Source organism: Centruroides sculpturatus, unplaced genomic scaffold (assembly GCF_000671375.1).
Source record: "Centruroides sculpturatus isolate CEXI.00-Female unplaced genomic scaffold, Cexi_2.0 scaffold98, whole genome shotgun sequence".
In the NCBI taxonomy this organism is placed as follows: domain Eukaryota; kingdom Metazoa; phylum Arthropoda; class Arachnida; order Scorpiones; family Buthidae; genus Centruroides; species Centruroides sculpturatus.
In genome coordinates this window covers 880,164-900,808 of record NW_019384476.1, presented here as the reverse complement: position 1 = coordinate 900,808, position 20,645 = coordinate 880,164, and the positions used below count along the sequence as shown (strand labels likewise).

Below are 20,645 nucleotides of genomic sequence, written 5' to 3'. Positions count from 1 at the left end.
GAAAGATGTAGATAAAGCGACAGAGAGTGTGATTTTGCATTCGTCTGCGGCTTAGAATTTTTACGATACCGACAAAGAGATGCGTGGTCACCCTTTATAACGTCGATAAAAGTATTTTTATTTGCTCGATTCATCGTCTTTAGGCACGATACATAAAATACTTTTTTCGCCGATTTCAAATCGAAGCTCTTATTTACAAATGCAGATTTTTGTCGATTAAAACCTTACTTTTACTCCTAGAATTTACAAGTAAAAGTAACAAAAGAAACTGCGAGAAGAAGAAGAAGAAGAAAGCTTCCCACTTCAAATATTTACCTTTCTGCAACGATTCATTTTGATAATTCTGTCCTTCAACAAGTCGAATAAAGTTCTTTATTTACCATAATTTTTCTTTTCGTCCTTCTCCTTCGATATTAAACTTCTAATTAAAGTAGCTACAATACTTTTAATATTTTATGATTAATGAATACGAACAATTTAGATCCACTCGCAAAATATTAGATGTGGGTAAAGAGCAATAGAAAATACTTGCTGCAGAAGTCTTTCAGATATGAAGCCCAAAATAAAGATGTTCGGTTCTTACCTTTACATTCTTTGAATACAAATTCTTTCTCTAATTTTACAAACACAGTTAACGGATAATTGACTTTTCTTAACGGCGTATGACACATTAAAATGAATAGCAAATTAGTTCAAGCGCCATTTTCCTGTCCTCTTTCTCCGACTTAAAATATCTATTTATCTTGTTATTAAACTTTTAAAAATATACATAGGCCTATATATAAATAATATTAAATTACAATTTATAGTCTGCATTCAAATACCATTAATTTGCTTGAAACCAGTGCAAACCAATAAAAAAGTATGCAAATTTCGGGGAATAGAAGCGCTTAAACGTTGTAGTTTTTACACAATTAGCAATAAAATCTTGGGTGAGATTTTTCTAATTGGTTAAACTTGAACGCTTTTACTGATCGGTAGTTATTTAGATTAAACACTCTTTAATTAGGATCTCTTCTCTTTAATCTTAGTAGAGTAAGGAGAATTCGTTATTTGAAACTAACTAAATATCAACAGGCTCGAGTAGCACTTCTGTAAGCACTAACAAAAGGTAATTTGATAGGGAATATCGCCTATATAGTTTGAATAAATCGGTTTTCCTTCACTCGCAGGGGACGAAGGACATATTTTGTAGAAAACATTTTTCGGTTTTCGGAAACTACTATATCACTAAGACTCGTAACTGGTATTATCAGTCATACAACAGCACGACCGATAATGTCCATCATTCTTTCAGAAGTGATTGATCATCACTGTAATGCCCACGGTCCGAAGAAATTTGGTGTGTAGATAATTACTTTGTATAAACTGCATTGGTCAATTGTTGAATAAGATCTTCCGCAAATTAACTTAATACAGAATATAATCGTTAGAACACAATTAATTCTTATTTAAAGTTATATTCGTTAGAAGAATATCAATTCGCTCGAAAACACGGTAGCTATACGAGTTGTTTGACCCTAACATAGAATAAGGTGTAGCGTAATGTATTTCAATTTTATATTGTCTAAACTGGCAAAAATAAAAGAAAATTTATTTCTGTTTGTGTATAACAAACGAAATTGGAAATTTTTGATAGAAAATAGTTTTCTAAAAAATTTATGTCGACACAAAAATAAATCGTTCCCATGGCGCTTCAATTTAAAATTCGTTTACATTTATTGTAATGCAGTTATGACGAAATTTATGCGAAGTTTCATCTCTAGATTCTTAAATAGAATTCCAGAATAGAAAGAGGAACGAGTCATTTGAATTGCGATGAATATAAAATGGAGTGTATTAAACGACACCCAACTCTTGAGTAGCCTATACCGAAACTTATTATTATGCAAAAATTCTCTCAAAATAAGTCTCATAAATAGGAAAGTTTTTAATTACTCTCGAACATCTTATGGAATGTTTAAACGTGTGTTTCGATTCTTCCGAATTCTCTTCATTAATACGGAATTTGCACGGCGAGAAGGCTTTGGTTTAGAACAAAGCGCGAGGTAAAACGTCACGAAATAGAAGCTCTCGGACAAAAGTTTCGGAAAAAAGATTTTATTTGTCAACAGAGAATAAATTATTTGGCTTTTAGAGAATCGTCGATAAAAATCGGAAAACGTTAGCGTTAGACGAAGGCAGAAAGTCAGACGAAGAGGCGAATGGCAACAATAAACACCGGCAATCTCTACGCTACTAACAAGGAAGTTACGGACCGCTTTTAGCAGCCGACCAAAGGTAATTTACAAAGTGTCTCTATCGATATTTTCGGTCCTTTTTATGACCGGAGAATGAAGTTTTCGGGAAGAGAAGTGAAAGATTAATAGCAAAATACATTTGTACGGCGGGTGGGAGGGGTCGATTTCCCCTCTTTGCCACCGGAAGACGCCAACGTCGCGTCGTCGGTTCGATTCTAGACACGTTTATTGTAGGAACGGCCGGAACCATTGGTCTGCCCGAAGAAGGATAGAACGAATCTTAATAGCACCTTTCCGAAGGTACGACCCGGGCGGATACTTCGGGCCTCGGACGAAGAACCCGACCCGTCGAGTCGTGAGATTTTCGAAAATCGAAGGTCCGAACCCCGTCCGGTGTTTCGGATGAGTTCTAAACGGTGTTGAGGTAGACGGACCAGTAGATGACGTTGAAGATTAGGAAGGTGGCGGGGAAAGCCACGCGCGACACCTTGTCTATGAGCAGAGCTGTCCTCTGGTTTCGGTTGTCGTTCGACTGCCTCCTGTCTGGCTTTATCCCATTGGGAATTCGAGATTGCTATAAGAAATAATAGATGAAAAGAAATTAAAAATTTCGATACGTTAACAATTAAATCGATTATAATCGCGTTAATTCAAAGGATAGAGAATGTCGTAATAAATGTCTAAAACTGACGAATTTACTCGAATTTTCGGTTCTTTGAATATCTCCGAACGATGACGACCTCGAGGAAGAGTTAAACACCTCAACCGATAAATTACCATGCTTAACAGAAATTCTCCATCACAAGAATAAAAGCTAAATTGATTTTTTTAATTGAATGTAGTTTTAGTAGATAAAAGACACTCACCATGTCTTGTATTTGCACGTGCTTATCGTTAAGAATGTTGATCAGCGCGTACTCCATGAGGGCGGAGAAGATGAAGACCGTGCAAGACGACATAAAAATATCGATGGCCTTGATATAAGATACGGGAGGCAAAGACTTTTGGGATTGGGCGTGTTGGGTGGAGAGAGTCAACAGACTGGTTACGCACAGAGTGATGCGGGCGGGGACGGCGTCCGGTTTGATCCAGAAGGATATCCAGGACATAATGACTATGAGACAAGTAGGAATGTACGTATGGAAGAGGTAATAGCCCAGGCGACGTTTCAGAGTAAAGGTCACTTCGATACAGGTGAAATTCCCTGTAGAGAATCCCAAAGGATTTAGAAGAGATTAACGAAGACGGACACGCGGGAGCAAAAGTTACCGGTGGAATAGACTTGGGTGCAGTATCCCAGAGAAGAATCTACCAGGTAGTGCTGAGGCAGTTCGATGAATTCGTCTACCACCAGCGGAGATTCCAGCTCCCAGTCGAATATCAAGTCGTCGGTAGTGTATGAAACTGTGGGAAGTGAACAGATCCTTTATAATTTAGACGACGTCGGTTATCGCGAGAGAAGATACTCACTACTTTCGATCTTCATAGAACAAGTTTGAGTGTCGTGAGGATAAGATTCGAACTTCATAGCGCACGAGAGCAGCAGAGTCAGTCTGAAATGATAAACCAAGCGAATTTATAAAGTAAAAGTCGTAAAATTAATGTATTGTTTATTTCTAATAAGTTAAGTCAATGGTCGCGTCGAGATAAGTTTTTCTTTTTGCACATGCTTCAGACATTGTCTCGAGATCAGCAGGAATATTGTTTTTTAATCTTCGTTTATATTATTCCAAGATAGAAAGAAAACGAATGAAGTAATAAATGAATCGGTTAAGTAAATCTTTAAATAAGAATCCAAGGAAATACAGTAGTTTTTATACGTAATATTGGATAACGTGCAGAATAACATTCAATATTAGAGAGTATGAATCATCGAATTTCAAGCAACTGTATTTTCGGCAATAATTCAGATATAATAATAAGTAATATGTTAAAAGAACTAGAAAATGTCTAAGTTTGTGTTATGGAACTACAGATGATCTATCGGTAACAGGACACGTGTCCAAGCGCCCAGTTCGCCCCACGCGTTGTTTCCCTGAATGACCATCCAGGGAAACACCATTATTAACATTTGGGAAACCAGATGTTGATAATGGTGTTTTACATAAGCCGTACCTCGACATAAAAATTCGTAGATGTGAGGTCCGGGGCTCTAGGAGTCATATGTACGGCGCTACTGCAACGCCCAACCCAGCAGCGTGAGAGTTCTGCGTTTGGGTACGGATGCTCCTCGAAAGCATTTCCGATGTCCTCTATTACATAGCCACAATTTTGATAGTGAACTTCGTGTTGACACGAAGCACTGAAGAAAATCTACACACGTCTTTCAAATTTGGAGAGTTTCTTTTTTTGCTTCGTGTCTGGCTCGGACGACCTGGCTCGATACTCTGGAAGTTACAGGACTTTAAAACCCGATGATTCATTTGTAATAACCTGTATACTATTAGACGATTTTAAGATCTATTGACGTCATCGTGGCCGCGGTGACTTCATTTAGGCTATAATAATAATAATTGGGTGGGAGAATAATAGAATTTACGAAAAGTCATTTCGCCGAAGAAATGATCCCACACATAGACCATTGTTAATATTTTGGTTTACTTAGCCTAAATCGCCCGGTCCATCCGATGGTCCAGTTGCGAATAGGGCCTATATAAAAACTGGAAATGTAGAAAAATAACCGAATATAGCGTAAACTAAAACAAAGCAATTTTGTGGATAAGGGAAGTCGTTTCCTAGAGGTTTTAAGGAGATATTGCGTGCGATCTTACGAAGCATGTTATAAATTGCCGAAAGAAGTTTTACGAATCCTATGAATCGTGTAATATAAATATTCCCGTATTACACCGAAAGTATCTCCGTAGAATGTATGACCCTAATGGAATTTTCCCAAGTGGAGTTTTTCCATGGTTCTTGCAAAAGCTTATGAAATGTTCCGTGCTTTTAATTCCCGCGGATAAAAATCGTGTGGGCTTTAAAAAATAAACTCGTGGTTCCTAAATGCTTGTTCGAAATTCAAAACTAACTTTTCGACATTTGTCAAATTACTATTTCCATAAATCTCATTGAAATCTTCTTCAAAATTGTTCAACACCAACTACCGAAGAAATCGAATCGCACAAGTTTCTTTAGCTGTATTTAGAAATTTCGGATGTGAGAATTGAATTCCTAACCAAAACGTGTTCGAAAGACCAGAAAGGTAAACTTACAGACGTTAATCTACTAGAAATTTTAAGAAAGTTTAATAATTACCGATACGTAAAAGTCATGTAGCCTCCGTGCCACGACGACGACTTTTCTGGGGTGAATTATCAGACAGGGTCCGAATTAGGTTAAGAAGGGACTCCACATCGCCCTGAAACGGTAAAAAAAAAATACAAAAATTTTCTTTCAATCGTTTTTCATCGGCGTCTTCTTTGAAATCCAATCGCGAGATCATAATTTTAAATATTCAAGCATCACCTTAACTGATTTAGTTAGAAAAACATATCTAACATATAAGCTGTCTCAGATGAATGTCTATGCAAAGGGAGTAACAAAAATTGTCAACGTGTAAAAACATCATATGTGAGACTTTGCAAAGCGCCAGATTTTATTTATCAGTCTTTTAAATAACGTATCGAGATTACATCAAGATGATGATGCATTCGCAAAAAGATACTATACATTTCATTGAATATTGAAAAAAAACTACTTTTACTTCCTTTTCGTTCGAATTCATCAAGTTACGGTCTCTGAAACAAGAAAGGGAGGAATGGCTCGTTCGGTAATCGAATCCGGACCCTCCTGATATAAGAGCAACATTCACTATTTAGGGAATTGTGAGTAATTGGCGAAGTTTCGCACGTTTCAAATAGGATCGAATTACATTTTTAGACCCGAGAAATTATTAAGTCGCTAATTTTTAATAGTCAAAATATGAATGACACGTAATACATCATTACGAAAATAAATTTTCGGAAGTATCGAAGTGGATTTTCTATTAGAAATTGCCAAACGAGACTTAAATCTAGGATTTGCATCGACTTATTTTTGTCGTCGATGTTCATTTCCAGGCGATGTCGATTCCGAAACTTAAACTAAATCAAATAGAAGAAAAAAGAATACTCACTTGACCATATAAAGAATGGAGTTGTCACTATAGAGCCAAATGTAATGATTGGGAATAGTCATCTCTTGGAAGACGACGCTCTTGGCATTCTTGAAAAACGAATCGGGTCTCCACATTCTGGACAACCAACTGACTGGCAACAGACGGTACTTGGCCGTGGAATTGTTAGGCAGGCGAAGACGATGATCCTTCCAACTCTGCGACATAAAAATGTCCGCCACGTACGTCTGTTAGGATTTGTACGCACATTAATATACGCCATCGTTTATAAAAGTTTTGTAGCAGACCTCGCCTCTTACGTGTAGTTTGTAAAGTCTTCGTTCTATTCGAGAACACCCGAATATTCTGAAAATTGTATGCGAGAGGTTTTATCCTAACAGAGAGAAATTGTCATATTAAAGAGGTTGCGGCCGACGTTTTCATCGGGAAAACGTATACCTCGGACGTTCAGCGCCGCATTCCTGTAAGACTAGAAGTTTGACAATGGTGTTTGGATAGTCAGTGGAATCATGCTCGATGTCCTAAACACCACTGCCAAACTTTTAGGCCTTTAGGAAAGCGGCGCTGAACGTCCGACGTACACGTTTTTGCGCTGAAAACGTCGGCCGCAACCTCTCTATTAAGTTCGGACGACGGAGAGAAACGGAGCGATTTTCTTCACCGGCTTTATGGATGACGAGCGAATGGAAAGTAGAAGCGCAAATTGGAAGTATCTTTTGCATTTACGATGTTTTAGAAATACAAACATTTAAAAATTATATTATCACGTATCTAAGTAAGTTTTTAAAAGTAATATCAATCCGAGAAAGTTTTTTCGGTGCATCTCTACCTGGGATCAGCTTAAGTAGGGCGAATCCTTAAAGTTCAGACTTTAAACGTTAGACAAACATAAAAGAGAAACTTTTAATATAACTTAAAGCAAGAGCATACAGTCCGTTTCGTTATCGACTTAGACTACACATCGATATAATGAATGTGTACAGTCCCTTCCAAAAAGACTTTTCATTATCGGAAATAGCCTGATTTCTTTACAACACTCTAAAACAGTTCATTTACTCATTTATATTATCGTAGACTCGATTATATAGCGAAAATAACCATTGACTTGTGACGCGAGCGTATACCATACTACGTATTCTACGTTGTTGTTCACGTCACAAGTGAAATTCGAGAAAATCCGGATTGCATCTCGTTTCGAGAGGGCATAAAAATAGCATCTGAGGAATAAAATGTTATCGAGAAAGCTTTAATCCGTTGTAGCGGAAATTGCTTTTTAAATTGTACGCAACGGTAGGAAGGTAAAGAAGAAATTTCTTCTAGAAAGTACTGTACCTCTTTCTGTTCCTTCAAATCGTTTCGAGAGTACGCCCTTGAAACAAGTATAAAAAAGTTTAAAAAGCCAGAAATAAAATACGAAAAATAGTAGCGATGATATACTTCATAATTGTATAGAAACTTGCCAAATAAAATCGGTTGTAGGAGGCGAGACGTCCAATTTAGAAAGCGAGTTAGAAATTTCAGAGAGTAAATATAAAATTACATTAATTGGCGATAAGAAAAAAAATGAGAAATGTGAGTAAACCAATTAAAGGGGCTCTTACGCTGAAGGTAAACAAAGCATTATTATTTTTTTTATCGCAAATCATAGGAACTTTGGAAGCGTTATTTAACTTAAAACGTGTTACAGTAAACTAAAAATACTTTTTAAATGGATAGAAAAGTTATTAACAGTTTGACAGTATTAATTATTTTGTTATAATTTTTACGTCCCATAAAACTTAAACCATTGAATTCACAAGAATGACAAAATTAATTTAAAAAATCAGTTGGATTTTTATATAACATATCGAGACAATACTCGGTGTTATCTTTATTCCTTTATGTTTATGATTCCCCGCCGTTCAAGAGTTGTGTAAGTCTTTTTGGAACCGACTGTACACAATACGAATAACGCGTAGATAAAATATTAAATAATTACACCCGAAGTAACGGAGAACCTTAGTTATTTTTATTATTATACGAAATATAATATAATTTTGGGTCTATCGGAGGAAGAGCAACTAAAGCTAGAATCTCCCTATGAAACAGACAGAAGAAGAAGAAGAATATAATTTTGGGCGCAACGTGGAGTAAAATACGAAAAATTTCCTGTTTTTAACTACGTGGGATGCGGAAAATACTATTTCATTTTAAACTAATAGCGATGAAAGAGGTGGATAGTCTATTTTTATCAGTTATAATATTTAACTGACAAAATGAAAATTTGCATGTAGAAGGGATGTATATAGAGAAGAGATATAACTATCGGGAGACGACGTAACCAAATTGTTCTCTTCTACGACAGAAAGTTTAAAAAGCGCATCATTAGAAAACAATATAATACATCATTCGTATACAATAGATTTAAATCGGGAATTTTCAATACGGGTGATGGATGGGTCGAATCTTTCGAAGACGAGAAAATACAACCATTAAGTACGGAAGGTATTCGCATTAGTAAAAGCAGTTCCAGGGAGAATGATAAATGGCGCAAGTACGGGAAACTAAAGGCACACAATAATTGGATTTTGAACGTACAGACGTTTTCTTATCTGAAAACTCGATTGATAAAATCGTGTTAAGCGGAAGCTGGCAAACCTCAAACGATCGCGTGCGAAGATTCTGGTTTGAAAAATCTTTTACAATTGAAAAAGCGTTTTATTTGCAAAAATGGTGACGAATAATCTCTTAATAAACATTTCGGTCCATAAACATTCGAACAATGTAAATATTTATAAAAATAATGTTTAAATATGCGTGAATAGCTTACAGAAAATTACTGGAAGCACCGGTATTTTCGCTGTTAAGTGCGCTGCGGTGTCACGAAAAGAAATAAGAGGCGTAAATACTTATGAAACGAAACTGTTAATAGAAAAATTACAAAGTACAGTACGTACGCAACTTTCTACTCTCATAAACAAGGTTATACCTATGCATAATTTTAAAAAAAATGTATTATTACATAATAAAAAAGACTGACAAAAGGACGCAAGAGAAGAACAGTATTGTCTCATTGCAACTTTTAATTAAGAGACGAAAATACAATTAATTCGATTGGATAATTACTCTGAAATACGGCAAAAACGTTTATTAATTATATAATGTCTCTGTTTTTTTATATTTTTTCTAATTTTAAAAATTCGGTGACTTTAAATCAAATCATAGGAAATATTTCTTGATGTCAGATATCACCGAGAGATCTCGCTATATATCATTCTAATTTAATACTGAATAATGTTTCTCCTAATAAATATAAAATATTGTATTTTCAATGTATTATATTTCCCGTCTCGCAGGTTATACATCACCGATAGATATCATCGACACTTGTAGTGTTCTGGAAAATTACATAAAATCATATATTTTAGCTATAAATCGTTCTCTTCCTAGGAAAAGATGAAAAATCGCCCGGTCCGATAACTCTTACTCGAAAGGAGGCGAGATCTAACAATGAGAAAATAAAACGAAAACAAAGGAGGACTTACCATGGATCCTTCGTCGATAGAGTCCAGGCTGAGAACGGTGACGTGGAACCTGACCACGGTGGCCTTTCCTACGAGAGAAATGACACTCAATTGGTAATCGAGTTGGTTCCTTAATTAAAGGAAGACGGTTTGTTGTCATCATAAATCTTCCCCCGCATCCTTCTTCTTTCTCTCTCACTTCTCGACCCAATAAGAGTGGCAAGAAAATCCTGTCTCGACCGATAAATGCACGTATCTATTCTTCGTTTTTTGTATTATATAAACGACATAATTTTTATTTGTCGAGAAGAGTAAACTAAATTGAAAGCGGATTTTAAAGATTTTATGTTGGTTTCATTTGATTGGGGAAGCAGAAATAATCGGATAGAATTTACAAAGTCACAACGTAGTGATACGTAAATATAAATTGTGACCGGATGTGTTTCGTCGTAATATGTTTTATCTGGATGAAAAATGGGTGCAACGTCCTCATTAAATGTACTGTACCGCGAGTATTGCGCGGCTCGTATTTTACATCCACGAAACGCGTTTAAATTAACTAAATAAGAATAATTACACGCATTTTAAGTAATTTTAGTTTTCGAGACGTCAAAAATATGATTGAGAATAAACATATTTACTCGCTTTATCTTACAATTACCAAGTCGAAAAAGTTCGCAATCGACACACACGCGTGGCAAAACTCGTCCCTTAACTATAGAAATCGAATTATCTGTTAATTCTTTCCTAAATGGTATCGTAGAACGGATTAGAAATCAGTAGTTTGCAAGATGAGCATTCGGGTGTTATCCCAAAGTAATCTTCTTATATAAAGACTCTTCTTATATCGTCAATCGTTAAAGGCGTTACTTTTAATTACTTTCATTAACAACGGATTAATATATCTATTCGTTTTCATTGCCGTGTGCGTGCTTTATCAGTCCTTATAAGAAAGAAAGGAGAACTCACCGTCTTCTTTGGGAGGTTGCAGGTTATCATAGGAGGCGGGATCGTCGGGGAGGATGCTTTCGAATTCCAGGCCCTCCTGACTGAAAACAGCTAAAAGTTAGAGGGACAGGTGAAAAATCATATTTAGTGGCGTGTGGCTCACCTGCTCAGTCCTATCCACGTCATCCACAGCACCAACCAGCCGGATGGCATCTGCAATACAGGGAAAAAATGAAAAGAACTTTTGGTGACGTCGAAGGAATTCTCAATGATTCACAAGAGGATATATCGAATGATAAAGACAGTGTGAAGAAAGAAAACTAAATAAACTCTGAGCACGGGTTGTTTTAATAACTATAAATATTGAAGTAATAATAAAAATTGAGTAATTGCATTATACTACGAACTTCTCAATTGCAAATTTCAGATGTTTCGTATTATTCATCAAAATTACCAATCACTTCTGTGTTTTTATCATTTTTTTCCTTTTTTCATTAATTATTATTAATAATTATCTTAATTTACTTTTGTTGTAATTTTCTACTTAATTTTTAAATTAATTGTTTGACTATTTACAAATTTAATTAACTGTTATACAGATTTACCAACGGTCATCCGGGATGTTTAATATTTCATTTATAAATTTTATCGATTAATTTTTTAATATATTTTTTCCGAGTTGTTCGTCACTCATATTTATCAATTGACAACCCAAAATATTGCATACAAAGCAGTGGCGTAACTATAATTTTGAGTCTCCATTGAAGAAAAGTTGGAGCCTCACCGATGTAAGGAATACCGAGTCTTTTTTATATCATAAAAACACGTAAATACATAATAAAATAAACAATTACAGTCTGATAGACTTCTCTCGATTGATAAATGAATTGGGTAAAATACGACGACGGGAGAAACTAAACTTTCGTTATAGACAAGCGGAAAGAACCTGTAGAAAAGAAAATACTTTTTAGCTTTCTGGAATTTTTATAGCGAAATAAATGATTCGAGGTGAAACAGCGGTGGAGAAGAGAGTCGTTAAATCAAAAAAACTGAGTGGAAACGACACGCGACGACTTTGAGAACCACTTTATGCCCTTCATAAACGGCCAACGTACCAAATAAAATTTTATGGACAAACAATTTTCACTGTTTTACAAAGGCGATAAAACTGATTTTTAGTCTATTTTGTATCTTTCTCTTTAAAAATATAAGAAAAATAAACTCCTGGTTGGATTAATTACACAAATTACACGCGAGATTTTCTATTATAACAGTTTTATTACCAACACAATACGGATAAAAAGAAAACAAAAGTTATTTTAATTAATAATATACTTGGCTTAAAATCTAGAAAACAAAACCCGCAGACAAAACATCTCGGCTCTCATCACTCCTCTTTAGTAAGTTTCCTACGCTTCAGAAAGCGAGTAACGTATTCGGCAATCGTTCCAACTCTATTAATCATTGCCACGTCGAAGCACAGAATATGATCTCATATCCTCCATTTTGACCGTAAACATCCGTCTACGTCTTATTTGGGAACAGAATCACGTGACGGATACGGACTCTTCCACTCGATAAAATTAAGAACTAAGAGAAAATATCAATAATTTAAGTTATTAAATTATCACTGGATAACAACTAAGAAAAAAAAATTACGTATTCCGAATCTATTTCTTTAGCCATTAAGAGTAAAAGCGCTAAAAATATTAAAGCTACCAACAGATTCTTCACTTAAATAAATGAAAATTCGCAAATAGAGAAATTCTTTTACAAATTCTACATTGGGTTTACAATTGACAAATGCAATTAAATCCGAAGATTTCGCAAAGAAGAGTAAAACTTAATTTTTCTAGCGGCGCCTTAAGTGGAAGGAAATAGCCGAGTTGTTATTTTAGTGGCACAAAAGTGAAATATTTCATTTTAATACAATAAAAAAGAATATTTTCTGATGAAAATGTAAAAAATTCATGATTAAAGTCTCTTAGAATAAAAGAGAAAAAATTTGGAAAAAAGTAAATAAGTTAACAAGAAAAGAAGGAGCGAAGTGGAAGCATCCATCAGGTCCTTTATTAGGACAGAAGAAATCTCTCCATAAACAGCGATCCATTGCCAGTAGATGCAAATTTTAAAAACGTTTAAAACTCGCATTAACATCTCCTCCATCCTCATCGGAGGGAGGAGAAGAATTTAATTTCATTTTGGAATATCAAAAATTCGTCATCTTTCGCTACATTAAAAATGCGTTTGGGAATTATTAAAAAATTTATACCTAATAGTGTTATTGCAGCTTCTATTTTCCTGAATAAGTAAAGGTATTTTTAGATATTCGATAATGGTGTAAAAACCGAGAAGATGGTTTCTAAATTAACTTTTTTTTTTGTTATTATTCTGGTACTTGCTGCAAATAAACGGAAAAAATGTCTTTTGTTTATTTTTTAAAATTGATTCTAAAAGTGTGGAAATTGCCAAAACCGATTTTAAGAACGTGTCATTTTAAACGAGTCGTCCGTATCTTTATCGAAAAATGATAAATTAAAAATCGAAAGTGTGTCGCATCTCATGCGAAAGTACTTCAATTCCGTCTTCGAGAGTGAAGAATATTTTTACTTCGTCGTCCGAATAAACAGATTAAACGGTTTATTTTGTAAAGTTTCAGAATTTATGCAAAATAAAGCCATAATTCGTACCAACTTCCGACTGGCGTAATCCTCTGTTAATTTCTGTTTACTGTGAACAATCGTAAATTATAACTAAGAATGCGTGAAAATAATAACAATTTTACCACACTATCCGTAACGGTTACTCGTTTTATAATGTAAAAAGTGGACGGTGGAGAAGAACCGAATAACCGACAAAGAACGACGGAAAGTAATTTTGGATGTTTCTTGGCTTCGATCTAGAGACGAGGTATATTCGAAAATTAAGCGATTTATTCCGGAAAGTTACCTGGAAAATGATCTTACACTAAATGATTTTATAATGTATACAACGATTAACTATATTCTGGACAATCCCGTATATCTCTTTTTATTCTTTACGGCAGATTTTAAAGTCCGGGCGTATTCGGCTTAGATTTTTTTAAATTTACTTAAATATTTCATATTATTATAATAATTAATTAAAGTATTTAAATATTCAAAATATAAATACATAATTCTGTAACAAAAGAAAATAAATAAAATTCGATAAAATTACGAATTAAGTCTCATCAGATTTTCCAGTATTATCAATAATTAAATTACTGAAGATAACAACAGAGTGATCGAGATAGACTTATCGAAAAAAATATATCTGAAAATTTACGCATGGTTTACAAATTAGCGATTAGGTTCTGCAGGGACTTAACTAGTTTAAAACATGTACGGAAAGAGGATAAAGTTTACACGTTCCGCTACTAATTAATGGCAAGAACGTGTTAATCGATACGAGTATCGAACGAAAAGTTCGCACCTCGTCCAATATAAAAACACCAGAAAAGAAGAATTAGAGGAGAAAAAAATGACACGGGCAAATTGTTACGTCACCAAACGACGTGGTCAAGAGTTAAAACGGTCGGAATTCGGAAAATACGAGAGCACGTGACTTATCTAATTAATCAATTCGAAACAAAGCCGACGAGCAAATTACCAAAGACCAGCCATAAACATTCGGGACGAAAAGGTCCTCTGGCAGATCTTCAAATGAGAGAAACTCCGATTTCACTCCGATTGCCATAAATTACAATTAATTGTAAAATATGGCGCCAAAGACCGGTGTAGCGGAAGACACCTCTATGCATTTTGACGTCATCGTAAGAGATTTCCCTTTCGATTACGACTCCATTTAAATAATATCACGTATTCCGACTTATTAATTATTAAATTAGGTTACGGAATTTATCCGAATGGTCAATTACCGAGTACGTTCGGTAAAATAAATATTTTAGGGTAGGATAATACAGAAAAGCCTCCTTTAAAGTAGGACGGAAAATTGAAATTAAACGTTAAATCGAAAGCATTTAATCGAAGGAATGGAAATTATATATTTTCGGTTTGTTTCCCTTTTAAATATAATCCGAGGAATTAAAGCGCTGTCGCTTCTTCCATTTCTCCGGGTCGACGGTCACTTAACGCTTTTTGTGGGGATTTTAGCATCTTTGACGGGATGGAGAATGTCGTTGCTGGTCGGAAATGGAGGCGAATAAAAGGAGTGGACGTAATACACCAGCCAAAGAATTTTTCCACTTTAAAGTGGAAGTTTTAGAGGTTTCGAGCTTCGATCGTTCTTCGGTTATAAGCAAATAATCGATTTTCTGAAAAGTCGTAATGCGTGTAAGATTACCATTATAAAAATGTACTAATTCGTCCTTGGGCCTAAATAGCTTTGGCACAAATACTTTTATCGAGTAATTATATTCAATATGCGGTCGGTCGTATTTGTAGTGGCGAAGAAATGCAGAAATGTGAGAGGACGTAATAAATTCCAAGGGCAAATAACGCGAAGGACCAGCCAATACGCGACTTACGCATTACCCTTTTTATACCAGACCGTAAAGAATCTTTATCAATGTTTTGTGCTTTACTACTGTAATGATACTCGTAAATCGTAATTTCCGTGTATTATCGAATGTAATGGCGATAACATAAACAACTGACAACATTGAAAGTACGCCTTTAAATTACAATATCGTACGGGGACGTATACCTAATACATTTACTTAATTTATTTTTATAATTGTAGTATATTTGTATTTTTAATGTAATTATTACCAATGAAATCTGGTAATAATGATAACCTCGACGGAAAAAGTAAATTAGCGTATATTTTTAGCATTGTAGACATTGTATATTGATACGCGTAACCGAGCTTTCAAAAAATGTTTTTGTTGCTAACTACAGAAATATTCAAGAAAATAATAATAAATTTCTGCCGAAACATTGCACAAAAAGAGCTAAGCGGTCGGTTTGGTGTCATCACCTTCGACGATGTCACCCGGTGCGGCCGCACCCCGTACACCTCTAATGATGCCACTGGATCGTCATCTACTGACGTCGTCTGCTACCGTTCCCGGGGCCTCATCTACAGTTTTTTCACCTTAATGCCCCGACTAAACTCCATCGAAGAAACCTTTGGCCAAATGGAAGGCGCCGTTACACAGCGGAAACTGTAACAGCCGAGTGGAACTTATGGATTCCTTTGCCCGTATGTGGTTGGCAGATAACCGCCTTCGATCACACGAAAACATTTATTGTCGACTCCCTGGATATTCTAAACCACAAAGCCGTGTTTGTATAACACTTTTTCGAACAAATAAATATTTTTTGCGCCGCGTGCCGTATCCTTCTTTTCTCCCATTTTTATTTTCGCCAAGTACCCGGTATTTCCTCCGAGTGTGGCCACAAGTTTCATCCACTGTAACATAAATTTAAATTGTCAAGCATTTTCATATGGATAAGTATCGTTAACAAGATGTTTATGGATAGGCTAGAATTGTCGGTAACAAATTTCTCTGGCAAGAAACGTCGACATTCTCGAAATTACCCGAGTCGATACGAATTAACAATGATAAGTGATAAGTACGGCTACCGATAGAACCGTCCAATATCGTTTTTCTTCGACGTTAATATTTCGTGACGTCGACGGAATCGTACTACACAGTACTCCTTACTCTTCTACGTCACTCTTCACCCTTCGAGTGAAGTTTAAGGCATTAATTGTGACTTGTAGATTAAAAATAAGAAATGGACGTTAAAATTCTATGTCGAGTAATTTGAAATGTTTGAAAGCGAGAAGATAAAGGAAAGCTATTAAGTAACAAACAAGTAATTTCACTTTCTTATTTTTATAGCACTATTAATGGCGTAACTGTCAACAACGAATTTCCTATAGAAGTTTATTTAATTTCTTAAAATATATCTTTTTAAATGTCTTTTTAAATATTTTTTCGTCTACCAAAACTACAAAATTATTTTTCTAGTAACTTCGCACAAAAACACGACACGGTAGAGTCTAGTGGAAGTAACAAAGGGTGATTACAACACGCTAACGACTTGGCCGTAACTAACAACTCGGTCGTTTTCTATACTTGTCAAACCTCCAAATAAAGTGGATACGAGTCCCGAAGGTCGGGCGTATTGGTCGTAATTTTTTAGAATTAATCCTTTGGGATTAATTCCGAAAAATATCCAAATACACGCTCCATCTTCGAATAAAATACACTAAATTTATGCTTAAAGTGTCGTATAATTCCGACGAAATTTACAACTCACTGCACGTTTTAAGTATTTGACCCATGTTAAATATAAAACACCACGAGATATAATGGAAAAATTAGAAATCCCTTCGTGTTGCAATTAGATTTTTTCGACTTGTAGTCTCTTACGAAAACTAAATCCTAATACATCCGACTTTGAATTTCATCTTATAATAAGAGAATCAAGCTGAACAAACCCTTCCTATCCGATTCTCGTGGAAGAAGAGTAGAAAACTGCAGCGCCAAGCGAGTGCTAGTTAAACAAGAAAGATGAAGACGCCCCACCGGAGTTAAGAGGTTAATTAAAATCGCGATAAGCGGCTTGACAAAGGACGAAGACGACGACTCCGTGTCAAACCCAACGTCTGCGCCAACTTAACAATTTTCAATACTCGGTATGGGCGAAATACGAGGTTTTTCCGCACCGTAATATGGAAATGAATGTAGAAATTTCTACAGACAAGAGAAAGACAATAGTTCTGGCGAGTGTAGCGACATCGAATGACTTTAAATGTACTTTACTCAATAATTTTAGGATACAAAGCAATTATTGGAACGAGCGACGTTAGAAAATTCTCTAGTTGTAGGTGGACAATTGGAAGCGGTATCGATCGATCCGGCAAAAAAACTACTCGTCACAATGAAGTAGATGTGTCGGAAGGAGTTTTTGTCCAATACTTCCGGGTCACGAACTACGCATAGTAAGGAGGCGATACGAAAACGAGAAGAGGGCAAAGAGTCGAGTCAAATTTGAAAGTCAATTCGGCACGTCAGATGGAGGGATGTGATAAAATTTCTTGTTAGGATGGTATCAATTTTTTTTATCAAGAAAACGATGGAGTAACGTATAAGATCCGGGGGAACAAACAAGTAATCGAACACTTTGATATTATTCGGTAAGGCGGAAGAGAAGGGATGGACCGTAATCGACAGACTTCCGAATATTCCTGCAAACAGCCACAAGATTTAGTGTTCGGTCAAATGCTTTTGTTCCGATTTCAATTTAACAGGGTTAAAAAGTAGAAAATTGTGAACCTTGGATTATAAACATATAAAATAATACAGGCATCCCTACAAAAAATATTATGAGAAAGCCCTCTAGTCTTTAGTAGTCGACATAGCGGACAGTATTATGCTCTCGAGTACCAGTATCGTAGTCCAATTATAAAATAATGAACTCTTGTTACGAAACCGGAAACGATATTTAATCTGAGTATCATGCCAAGCTATTTTCCAATGTCAGTATATACACCAGCATTTTTGAACTCAAAATGCTGGTATATGTACTGACATTGGAAAATAACTTGGCATGATATGTAAAACAATTTCGGCCGTTTTCCGGTCCGTAAAGAATGGCATCTGTGCCACATCCATAGACCGACTGGCTTTTTGTTGCCTGTGATGAATATGGAAGCAAACACCGCAACGCCGCTACACACGTTGCCTGGCATCTGTAGAACTAAGCAATTGGAGTTGATGGCCCGCAGACGAAAGCTGGGCTAAATAAACCGTCAGAACCCGAAGGCTGCACTCTACTGTCCTTCGGATGCACGCTACTGTGTTGGCATTTATTCAACCATTCGTTATGAATGAGTTGATGGGCAATGCCTCCGCGAATGTTGAATGTTTTACAGGTTGTAAACAGGAAGGTTTAATTTTGCCATTCCTAGCGGCCGGATCGTGAATTTATATATTGTGTCGTTTCTTAAAAGCCTGAACTAGGTACTAGGAACTATAATAACTAATAATATGAAAGTTATTTTTAATAACTTTTATATTATTAGTTATTATAAAAAGGCAAAAAGACTAAATTTTAAGGGTAGATTTTTTAAAAATTGTAAAATTTTGTAAAAATTTTTGTAAAATATTGTAAACGCCAATAACGAGTAAAATTTTCGCTAAGTTTGACCATATTCAGATGCGACACATGACCCTCCTCTAACTCCCCAACCCTCGAGTACAGTACAGTACTGTACAGTACATATTAATTTAATATCATCGATGCCCCTTATATACAAGTAGTCATGCCAAATTTCGTTTCTTAATATTTACCCTATCCCAGTGACGTAGCTAGGGGGTGCGGTAGGTGCGGTCCGCACCGGGCCCCTGGAAAGCGATAGGCCCACAGGGGCCCAAAATCAGAAGAAAAAAACCAAAAAATTTTTCACGGCAATCAGAACAAAGCAAAATTTCGCATTTGGCTGCTCTAACCGCTGAGGCTCCTATTACACAGGAAAGTATCAACTCAACTCTAATCTAGTTATACACTATGTAACCACTACACAAAAATATTTTAGTCCGTTTACAGGGGCCATAAATCTGGTTCCGCACCGGGCCCGGAGAACCCTAGCTACGCCACTGCCCCATCCTGAGGTATTAAATGACAAACACACACACACACACATACGGAATTTTACATTCTTCTGACTTTTTGAATCCAGGGAGTCTCAAAACGTCGAGATTTGCAAAAATCCTGGAGGATCAAATTTGATAAGATTACATACTTTCCCGTGTTATATACGTTACACAACAGCCGGTATAGGAAAATAAGAAACAAAGACATCATCAAAGAGAAGACAAAAATGCTATGTTCAGAACATTTTTTTGGGAGGATTTCGATTTTAGCAAAGAATCTTTTTTCTGTCGTTAAGAGAAGACTGTATTTTATAGTTAATGCTTTTCCGCTAATGGAAGAATATGCTCCTTTCGAACACCCAAAAAATTCCTTTGGGTCTTCTTGTCGAGTGTATTCGTCCCTGTGGACGGGAATGCCACTATCACGTATCCTTTTCTTCGCTTCTTCCGATATTCGGGTGTCACTCGATCCGCAAATCTGCAATTTACATTTACTGCTATTTAATTTGAACAATTATTACTGCTAGCCGATATTCGACTCTTTTTTAAATTTCCTTCGCCTTTTCGTTTCGTTAGGTGATATCAAAGTGACGTCATAGAAAGCTATCCGTGACCCGTTCCGGATAAAAACGAATTACCGTTCGTTTTTATCCGGAAAACACGCCACCGCCTGACTTCGGGACTTCCCTAATGGGCTTAACGAGGACAAACGATGGCGACAACCGAAATCGACGTTAGGCGCCGTGACGGACGTCGCAGTACACCGGAATGACGTAACGCCACCGAGTCTTTCCTATCATAAAACAAAATATTACGTCATAAAAGAGGCGGTTTATTTATTTTAACGTCATCTTCCGATAGTTCCGTTGGACATCGATACACGCACGTACTGTACGTTTTGAGTATAGATTTATAGCCCGTGATTTATGTTACGTATTGTTGTTAAGAATTAAAAAAATATTAAGAAAATGTTGTTAAAATAGTGGAAAACCGTATATTTTCCCGCTACATTTACAATATTTATATTTTCTCCATATTTAATGGTGCAGAAATTCCCGAAGGAGAGATTTAACTCGCGTATATCTGAACTTAAACTTCTTCAGGCAGAGTCACTTACGAACGGATCATTGCCAGAATTTATAATGAGACGTATCTAATAGTTGTAACTTTCCGAATAACATTTTTCTTTTAAAACTGTATATATTTTACCGAATTTCTAACTGCAGATATCTTTCTATGTCCCTTCTTCTCCC

The 20,645-nt window shown here is 35.9% G+C and overlaps 1 protein-coding gene across 1 annotated transcript in view; it reads right to left on the bottom strand.

The window, feature by feature from the left end:
• Positions 1-2,090: 2,090 nt before the first annotated feature.
• Positions 2,091-20,645, bottom strand: part of LOC111621333 (glycine receptor subunit alpha-2-like) — a 63,146-nt gene continuing 44,591 nt past the window's right edge. Inside the window, exons 3-10 of the mRNA XM_023363431.1 lie at positions 10,966-11,015; positions 10,824-10,903; positions 9,876-9,943; positions 6,352-6,578; positions 3,711-3,793; positions 3,510-3,644; positions 3,107-3,444; positions 2,091-2,814 (exon numbers count right to left, since the gene is read on the bottom strand). Of these exons, the coding sequence (XP_023219199.1) occupies positions 2,650-2,814; positions 3,107-3,444; positions 3,510-3,644; positions 3,711-3,793; positions 6,352-6,578; positions 9,876-9,943; positions 10,824-10,903; positions 10,966-11,015 (1,146 nt within the window). The 3' untranslated portion in view covers positions 2,091-2,649. The remainder of the gene's footprint in view (positions 2,815-3,106; positions 3,445-3,509; positions 3,645-3,710; positions 3,794-6,351; positions 6,579-9,875; positions 9,944-10,823; positions 10,904-10,965; positions 11,016-20,645) is intronic.